General features: G+C 41.7%; 1 protein-coding gene across 2 annotated transcripts; it reads left to right on the top strand.

Annotated features, from left to right (window-relative positions):
* Window positions 1-6,656: 6,656 nt before the first annotated feature.
* On the top strand, window positions 6,657-9,637 carry LOC123111737 (cytochrome B5-like protein). Of its 2 annotated transcripts, XM_044532589.1 has the most exons (6): window positions 6,657-6,952; window positions 7,672-7,799; window positions 7,878-7,915; window positions 8,180-8,257; window positions 8,360-8,451; window positions 9,260-9,637. In XM_044532589.1, the coding sequence occupies exons 2-6, from the start codon at window positions 7,718-7,720 to the stop codon at window positions 9,324-9,326; spliced, it is 357 nt and encodes a 118-aa protein (XP_044388524.1). In that variant the 5' UTR covers window positions 6,657-6,952; window positions 7,672-7,717; the 3' UTR covers window positions 9,327-9,637. The 2 variants fall into 2 exon arrangements, with proteins under 2 accessions (XP_044388524.1, XP_044388523.1); XM_044532588.1 differs by lacking the exon at window positions 9,260-9,637 and having other exon boundaries at window positions 8,360-9,242.
* The last annotated feature ends 478 nt before the right edge of the window (window positions 9,638-10,115 follow it).

Raw genomic sequence — 10,115 nt, 5'->3', positions numbered from 1 at the left:
CTTTGCCACAAATACGATGTCAACTACATGATCATGCAAAGCAATATGACAATGATGAAGCGTGTCATAATAAAATGGAACGGTGGAAAGTTGCATGTCAATATATCGCGGAATGGCTATGGAAATGGCATAATAGGTAGGTATGGTGGCTGTTTTGAGGAAGGAATAAAGTGGGTGTAATGCACCGACGAAAGTTGCACGATACTAGAGAGGCTAGCAATGGTGGAATGGTGAGAGTGCATATAATCCATGGACTCAACATTAGTCATAAAGAACTCACATACTTATTGCAAAAATCTATTAGTTATCGAAACAAAGTATTAGATGCATGCTCCTAGGGGGATATATTGGTAGAAAAAGACCATCGCTTGTCCTCGACCACCACTCATAAGGAAGACAATCAATAAATAAATCATGCTCCGACTTCATCACATAACGGTTCACCATACGTGCATGCTACGGGAATCACAAACTTTAACACAAGTATTTCTACCAATCCACAATTACTCATTAGCATGGCTCTAATATCACCATCTTTATATCTCAAAATAATCATAAAGAATGAAACTTCACATAGTATTCAATGCACTTTATATGAAAGTTTTTATTATATCCCTCTTGGATGTCCATCATATTAGGACTAAATTCATAACCAAAGCAAATTACCATGTTGTTTAGGAAGACTCTCAAAATAATATAATTAAAGCAAGAGAGTTAAATAATTTCTATAAAATAAAGTCACCGCCGTGCTCTAAAAAGATATAAGTGAAGCACTAGAGCAAAACTGCCTAGCTCAAAAGATATAAGTGATGCACATAGAGTATTCTAATAAATCATGATTCATGCATGTCCCTCTCAAAAGGTGTGTACAGCAAGGATGATTGTGGAAAGCTAAAAAGCAAAGACTCATATCATACAAGATGCTCCAAGTAAAACACATATCATGTGGTGAATAGAAATATAGCCTCAAGTAAATTTACCGATAGACGAAGACGAAAGAGGGGATGCCTTTCGGGGCATCCCCAAGCTTAGGATCTTGGTTGTACTTTAATATTACCTTGGGGTGCCTTGGAATACCCAAGCTTAGGCTCTTTCCACTCCTTATTCCATAGTCCATCAAATCTTTACCCAAAACTTGAAACTTCACAACAGAAAACTTATGAGATCCATTAGTATAAGAAAATAAAATCACCACTTTTTTACTGTTGTGAACTCATTCTTTATTTATATTGGTGTAATATCTAATATATTCCAACTTTTCCATGGTTCAACCCCCCCCCCCCCGATACTACCCATAGATTCATCAAAATAAGCAAACAACACATAGAAAACAGAATCTGTCAAAAACAGAACAGTCTGTAGCAATGTGTAAACTTCTAATACTTCTGTAACTCCATTTTTTTGAAAAATTAGTACAACATAGGCAATTTGTATATTAATCTTATGAAAAACGAATCAGTATTTTATCACACTTCTGTTAAAAATTAAAATTATTTTTTCAGGTGTAAAAGTTTTTATTTTTCAGCAAGATCAAATCAACTATCACCGTAAGCCATCGCAAAGGTCTTACTTGGCACAAACACTAATTAAAACATAAAAACACATCTAACCAGAGGCAAGATCAAAAATTTATTCAAAAGCAGAAAGGAAATATATTGGGTTGTCTCCCAACAAGCGCTTTTCTTTAAAGACTTTTAGATAGGCATTGATAATTTTAATGATGCTCACATGAAAGATAGCAATTGAAACACAAAAAGAGCATCATAAAACATGTGATAAACAAGTTTAAGTCAAACATGCTTCCTATGCATAGGGATGTTGTAAGCAAACAAATTATCAAGACAAGCAAAAACTACCATATGCAAGGAAGAAGAAAAAACAATAGCAATCTCAACATAACGAGAGGTAATTTTGTAGCATGAAAATTTCTACAACCATATTTTCCTCTCTTATAATAATTACATGTAGGATCATAATCAAATCCAACAATATAACTATCACTAAAAAAATTCAACATGATCCACATGCATGCAAAGTTGACACTCTTTCAAAATAGTGGGATTATCATCAAATAAAGTCATGACCTCTCCAAACCAACTTTTATCAAAAAATTCATAAGACTTATCAATCTTCAAAGTAGTGGAATCATTATTTCCTAAAGTTAACACTCTTCCAAACCCACTTTCAATATTATAGCGAATGAAGTCATCATGAGGCTTAAATAAATTTTCAAGATCATAAGAAGCATTATCACCCCAATCATGATCATTGCAATAAGTAGCGGACATCGCAAAACTAGCATCCCCAAGCTTGGGGTTTTGCATATTATTAGCACAATTGACATTAATATAATTTATAATAACATCATTGCAATCATGCTTTTGATTCAAGGAAGTATCAAGTATGGGTGCAATAGCAACAATCTCATGTTTAACATAAGGGACTATAGCAAATTCATCTCCATAAATATTGGCATCGTGGCCACAAGAATAGCAAGCATCACACTCATCAAGGGAGGGTATCTCAATCATATCATCGGAATCATAATTATATATAGATTCATGCATATCATTTATTTCTTCCAAAGCAACGACCATTCTCTCAATAAATTCTTTGACATAGGCATTGTGAGCATAGTTTTCATAGCAATATTTAAGTATGTCAAAATTTTCAGATTTGTAGAGAGTAATATCATACTTTTCAATCAAAGAAGCAACTTCATAAGCACCCTTAAAAGCAACAAATTCTTCAATCTGTTCAATATCATAGTAACTATAAACACCCTTTTCATGAGAAGATATGATTTCATTATCATTAAACTCACACAGGTAGGGAAGGTGTTTTTTAGGGTTCTTAGAGCAACATAATCACAAAGTTCACAAAGATTCCAAGCATAGCAAAGCAAACAATTTATTTGATTCCATGGAGTTTCCCTTTTTCAGTCAAACGGTGACGCGCAAAATGAGCGTGCTCATCTAAAGATTTTCCCTCAACTAAACTAGTTGGGGTTTCAGCACGAGCACATATGGATCGAAGATGATCCAAGTAGAAAACTTTAAGTGGATCCATAAACTTTGTTTCTGATTTTCAATAAGCACACAATTACCAAGCAAACGAGCAAACAAACCAAGTAAGACATAAGGGCAAAAGAAAAGAAGGACGAAAGAGAAGGCGAATAAGAAGGCAAATATTTTTGTGTTTTTTCTGAAAATCATTTTAGAAGTGGGGGAGAGGAAAAAGAGAGGCAAATGACGATAATGTAATGCAAGAGATGAGAGTTTATGATGGGTACTTGGTAGGCTTGACGTAGACCTCCACGACAACGGCGCCAGAAATTCTTCCTGCTACTTCTTAAGCTTGCGTTGGTTTTTCCCTTGAAGAGGAAATGGTGATGCAGCAAAGTAGAGATAAGTATGTCCCTCAGTTAGAGAACCAAGGTATCAATCCAGTAGGAGGTACAAGCAAGTCCCTAATCTTTGCACCTGCACAACCAATCAAACACTTGCACCCAACGCGATAAAGGGGTTTTCAATCCCTTCACAGTCAATTGCAAATGTGAGATCTGATAGAGATAGATAAAACTAAATAAAAGATAAAATATTCTTGGGTTTTTTGGTTTATAGATCTGAAAATAAAAGATTGCAAAATAGTAGATCGGGAACAAATATGATGGAAAATAGACCCAAAGGTTTCACTAGAGGCTTCTCTCTTGAAGGCAAATAATACGGTGCGTGAACAAATTACTGTCGAGCAATTGATAGAAAAGCGCAAAGTTATGACGATATCCAAGGCAATGATTATGCATATAGGCATCACGTCCGTGTCAACTAGACCGAAGCGATTCTGCATCTACTACTATTACTCCACACATCGACCGACTCCTGCCTGCATCTAGAGTATTATGTTCAAAAGAACAGAGTAACGCTTTAAGTAAGATGACATGATGTAGAGGGATAAACTCAAGCAATATGATGAAAACCCCATCTTTTTATCCTTGATGGCAACAATACAATACGTGCCTCGCTACCCCTACTATGTCACTAGGTGAGGACACCGCAAGATTGAACCCAAAACTAAGCACCTATCCCATTGCAAGAAATACCAATCTAGCTAGCCAAACCAAACCGATAATTCAAAAAGAAATACAAAGATATCAAATTATGCATATAAGAATTCAAAGAAGATTCGAATAATATTCATAGATAATCTGATCATAAATTCACAATTCATCGGATCTCGACAAACACACCACAAAAGAATATTACATCGGATAGATCTCCAAGAACATCGAGGAGAACATGGTATTGAGAATCAAAGACAGAGAAGAAGCCACCTAGCTACTAGCTATGGACCCGTAGGTCTGAGGTAAACTACTCACGCTTCATTGGAAGGGCAATAGGGTTGATGTAGATACACTCTATGATCGAACCCCCCTTCGGCAGATCATCGGAAAAGGCCCCAAGATGGGATCTCACGGGAACAGAAGGTTGCAGCAGCGGAAAAGTATTTTCGTGACTCTCTCTGAGAGTTTTGAAATATATGTGAATATATAGGACGAAGAAGTAGGCCAGGGGACTCCCGAGGGGGCCACAAGGCAGGGGCGCGCCCTCCACCCTTGCCGCCGCCTCGTGGGTCTTCTGGATTGGACTCCAAGTCCTCTGGGTGTCTTTTGGTCCAAGAAAAATCATCGTAAAGTTTTATTCCGTTTGGACTCCATTTGATGTTTCTTTTGTGCGAAACTAAAAAACAAAGAAAAAATAGAAACTAGCACTGGGCTTTAGGTTAATAAGTTAGTCCCAACCACGCAAAAAAAAATTCCACGCGAAAAAATAATAATAAGTTAGTCCCAAAAATAATATAAAATAGAATAATAATGCATACAAAACATCCAAAACAGATAATATAATAGCATGGAACAATAAAAAATTATAGATACGTTGGAGACATATCAAGCACTAACTTGGTGCTAGATACATCCATTTGAGGGACAGTTAGAGCATCTCCAGCTATATGTGGCCATGGGTCGGGCCGGGCCGGTCTTGGGTTGGGCCTAAAAAGCTCACGACAGAAAAATGAGGCCCAGGCCCTCCCAGACCCTACCATCAGGCCTACTTTTCAAGCCCAAGCCCATCCCATCTGGTAAAAAGCCCTGAAAAGCCCTTAGGGCTTAGGGCCATGGGTCGGGCCTCTTCCTTAAAATGCCAATATGCCAAGCCCAAGCCTGTCCAGGCCCTACTGGTGGGCTCAAAACTCAGGCCCAAGCCCGGCCCATGGGTAAGCCCATCTGGCCTAGGCCCTGGATTTTAGGGACGTGCCTGGGTGGGCCAACACGGCCGAGCCAAAGATGGTCAGGACTATCTCCAGTCGTTCGGCCCCTAGGGGCTCGAAATAGCGTCGCCTAGGAGCCAACCGGTGGTAAATTCGCCGGGGAGGGGGGGGCTCGGGTTCCCAACCGACCCCCCAAGTTCGCCCAGACGCCATTACTTGAAATAAAATTCAGCTAAATTTTGACGAAAATGACACGAATTAGGACCAAATTCCGGTGGTTTTCATTCATTTTGTATAAATTTAAAAGACATAATTAAAAAACTAAAAAAATACGCCGCCCCCACCCCGAGCCTACTGCATGCCGATGAGGCGGTAGAATGCTGTGCAGTCGTCGCCGCCGCCGTCGTCTTGGCCGCCGCCATCCTTGCTGCAGCCTTGTTCTGGGTCACCGAGGCGGACGGGGTTGGACGGCGCCGGCGCCTCCTCGTCGCTGTCGTCGAGGATGACGACGTCGTCCTTTTCCCGGCCACGCGACGAGTGGCGATCTCCTTGAGGGCGCGGTGCTGGCGCTCCATTTCCTCCCGGGCGTAGTCGTCTCGTGTCCACTTGAGGCCGGTCTCGAGGTCGGCGGCCATGTCAATGTGCTCCTGTTTGACGACGACAGGCGGCATCGCCGGCTCCTTATTCGGCCTGACCAGGCGAAGATGGGAGCGGGGAGGAGGAGAAAGTTAGCGGCGGCGACCCTCGTTTATGATGAGGCCGCCGCTGCACCAGCGCTCCGACATCTCTTGGGGCTCAGCCTTGACGGTGGCGAACAGTGTCGGGGGTGCCGGGGTTCTCGACATCGCTGACTCGGCGGATGCCTCCTAGCGTGCCGGGTTTGGCCTGGGTCCGCCGGCGCCAATTTCGACCCTAACCGGCGAAATTTAGGCTCCTGGAGATGCGACTGGACCGATTTTTTCGAGCCAGCGATTAAAAAGGGGTCTCGAGGGGCCTGTTGGGGGGTGGGGTGGAGAAGCTCATAATGCTAAATACATCTATTCTTCATCTGCGGCGGTTGCTATTCTGGTGCGCTGGTCCTACGGGGCCTTAGCACGACGACTTCCCGACTATCTACTACAACAAGTTGTGCCCCATTCCGGCGATGGAGGGGCGATGACGGCGGCGCGCCTTCGGCTCGCTTCAGTGCTGGTAGTCGCCGCTAGGTGGTCTATGGATCTGGATGTAATTTTTATTATTTCTGGTATTCGTTGTACTGCCATGATTAAAGATGGTGCCATGATTGAAGATGAATAGATTGAAAATTTTCTGGAAAAAAAAAGAGGGACAAGCTTGTTCGGGCCGAGGGAGTACTGCCTGCTTTTACGTTTTTACGTTTTTGCCCGTGGAGTTGATAGATCGAAACAACAGAGACATCTCTCTGTTCGCCTGATCGTCTCCAGCCTATCTGGTACTAGCAGTCCAGCAGCGCAGAACCAGCATCAACGCCGGCGGCCGGCGCGACATACGGCCAAGGCGCAGCCGACACGCCCGTTTCCTCACCCCTATCCCGCCTAGCCCGTGTTCCTCTCCGTCCCCGGCTGCACCCCTATCTCCTTCCGCGATCGAGGCCCGTAGGCACCCCTCTGTCCGCCGCATCTCAGGCGACGTCAGCGACGACCAAGGACAGCAGCAGCGCCACAAGGTGAGTCTTTTCCACAGATTTGTTATCTCTTCTACTGGTTCTCCATCAATCCACCTTCTCCTCTGATTTTTCCCTCTCTTCTCCATCAGCCGTGAGAGTAAGAGGGAGAGAAAGGAGAGAGAGAGAGCATGGGGCAAAGGGGAGATGACTGTGAGAAATCTGCTAAAATAGAAATTGGGCATTTTATCAAATAGTCAAAGTAAAGTGGGGCAGTTTATCTATGTCAAAGTAGAAGAGCCTTATAGGGCAAATGGGGGCATTTCGTTTTATCAAATAGCCCGAGTTCGTCAGATCCGCCTATTTGGAATGGAAATACTCCTACTAGTGAGGAAGCTTCGACTTTGAGTATTTAGCGCAGAAGAAATACTGGATTTGTTGATGGAAGCGCCCGGCTTTGGAAGCCTGGGCCTGATCGTCTGAGGTAGGACACGAGATCTGGGTAGATGCAATGATGCCATTTTTTAGCTCTTCTGTAACACAGTGTCATGGCAGTAGCAGCAAGCAGTCTAGGCCGCAGCTAGCGCCTAGCAGTATTACTCCCTGTCAGTAACCCTGAACAATCTAGACCTAGAAAAGTGAGTTTGTAACACTGTCTCTCTTTCATTTTATTACTATTCGGATGATAAAGATTCTGTTCGTGGTATTATTACTTCCTGTCAGTGTTGCCATGTTTGCTGTAATCTTTGGTCAGGGACTGAGGCTGATTTTTTGCTATGCAGAACACTTCATCAGTAATACATTGTTCAGTAGTTCCTGAGGTGCACCATGGAAATTATCATCCTCATCTCACTTGTTGTGCTTCTTGTACTGGGAGCACTCTTTGTTATCCCGAGATCCAAAAACAAAGGTAAAAGGGGGGCCTGACTCGTAATCTTAAGCGAAGGCGACTTCACTTTATTGGCGCTGAGTAAATGTTGCAATGCAGGTGAAGGAAAGGATGCACGTTCAGCCGGAAATGGAACGGTGAATTTCATCCTTCGTATTTGAATACTGTAGTTTAACAAGCAACTTTTTCCTGGAATTTCCAGTTACGTTTGTTTATCTGCAGACAAGATTGTCGTTGATTAATCCAAAATGCACTTGCTTTAACATGCAGTTTTGTCTTGAACGTATGCCTTTATGCTTTAGAGTGTTGCTTATGGTTGCTAATCTAATGACAAGATTGCTCTAGGTTAATCCAAAATGCATGGCATTTTCTGTATTTGCTTACTGATATTTCATATTCAGACATCTACGAGCTATTCAAAGAAAGAGGTGTCAACACACAACACAAGGAAGGATTGTTGGATCATAATCAAGGACAAGGTTGGAACAAAACATTCTACTAGTTTACCAACGGCCATCATCTCGCTTTACCATCTAGTTTGAAATTGGGAAATTTATGTTCTCATATTTGCCATGATCCAGGTTTACGATGTAACTCCATACGTGGAGGAACATCCAGGTGGTGATGCCATTCTAAACAATGCTGGTGGCGATTCGACAGAGGGATTTTTCGGGTTTGTAACATCTCATAAATATTGTTTACATCATATCCTGTCAACATTGTTCTTAAATGATGATTCGCGTTGACGTTACTGATGTATCACCTGACTGCTCGGGTGTTCATTTACTGCACCTTTCGAGGTTCAACTTATTGAAGATCATTAGTAATTTAGTTATCTTTTTTTCTGGATGGTAATTCAGTAAGTGACAGGGTTACACTTATGGATCTTTTTACCCCATTTAAATTTTTGAATGTATATCACATTTTAAATTGCTTAATTGACCCAAGTTAATAAATGCGTATAAAGGGTATTTCCGGTTTCCCAGTTGCAACAGCATGCAAAGGCAATTTTGCTCTCATTGTTCCCTTCCATGATTTGCTGTTGATCGCATATTCCAAGTTATGGTGCAATGATTTTGTTATGTTGAATAGTGCCCATGTATTTCTTTTGTTATCACTGAAACTCTGTGTGTTATAGTCCTCTAAAAAAACTTTCTTGGTCCATACCCATGATATCTGAGAACATGTGGATGTTGTTATCCAGAGCAAGACAAAAGATATTTGCACAAGTAAATTAATAGATCTAGATGATGGATGGTCCAAAGGAGAAAATTAAGTTTAAACAACAACACTGATGTGGATGTTTCTTATCCTGATGGGGATGTTTCTTATTCGCTAGCTTTGTCGAGGAGAGCTACATCTGATTTTCCTACTTGTATTTCCATTCCATTATACTTTTCGTTCAGGAGCGCGTGAAGCTCGCACGTCATTGTATTAAGAACTGTATTTCACATAACAATACTAACCCGACGCGCTTTCAGCCCGCAGCATGGCACACGAGTCTTCGACATCATTGAGGATTTCTGCATCGGCAAATTGGAAGACTGATGAGGAGAGGCTGTAAAAGCTTCCAAGTGTGAACCCATGCGCTCGTCTGCAATTTTCTGAAGATGATGACGACGAACGAAACCGTTTCCTAATGGTGATGAGGACTGCTCCCGGGCCCCCAGCTGTGTGGTTCTGATTTCATGTTTGACCTCCTGTTTATTCATACTAGTAGCAGTGTGTGACCCGACCATGGACTATTTCTGTGTCCTGAATGTTTTCCGAGATTTATCTCTTCATTTGAGAAGATACGTCTTCTTAGATTTATTTATGGAACTTTCTCAGAGCAGACAAGGAACCGGGCCAACTTTTCATATTGATTCCTTGCATGGCAGTGAGAGGCTTTACTCCATTCAAAGAAAGCTTTGCTCAGTCAAGTTTTCCTCTGGTCTTGCCTCAGCTGTCAAAGAATTTCACACTGTTGGGCTTAAGGGGGCACGTATGAATTTTCATCTGGCTCATACTGTCCATTTTCTCCATGAATTAGCCTTGATGGACACAGTAGTAATTAGTAAGAGGTGATTTTGCTGGCTTATTTGCGAGATCATGTAAGACAAGCGTAACAAAAGGATTCGTTTTATTTCGTGTCACAGCTGATTACTCCATTTTTCCTTTTTGAAGAGTGGCATTCTATGTCCAATATATCGATCGAAATTACAGTTACTGTCTTACTGATTTCCAAGAGATGGTGAATTGTACGACATGCATAACATCAATGACAGATTTTTATTTTCCTTGACATAACAATATAATACAATGCAACGCCCTGGTGGCAAAAAGGAAATGGGGAAA

This window comes from Triticum aestivum, chromosome 5B (assembly GCF_018294505.1).
Source record: "Triticum aestivum cultivar Chinese Spring chromosome 5B, IWGSC CS RefSeq v2.1, whole genome shotgun sequence".
Lineage (NCBI taxonomy): Eukaryota > Viridiplantae > Streptophyta > Magnoliopsida > Poales > Poaceae > Triticum > Triticum aestivum.
Note: the sequence above shows the minus strand (reverse complement) of the source record. Positions and strands in the feature narration are given on the sequence as shown.

Coding starts and splice junctions, on each gene's coding strand:
- LOC123111737 (XM_044532588.1), top strand. CDS start 7,718: ATGGAAATTATCATCCTCATCTCACTTGTTGTGCTTCTTGTACTGGGA. Junction 7,800..7,877: donor CCCGAGATCCAAAAACAAAG/GTAAAAGGGGGG, acceptor GTTGCAATGCAG/GTGAAGGAAAGGATGCACGT. Junction 8,258..8,359: donor GGATCATAATCAAGGACAAG/GTTGGAACAAAA, acceptor GCCATGATCCAG/GTTTACGATGTAACTCCATA.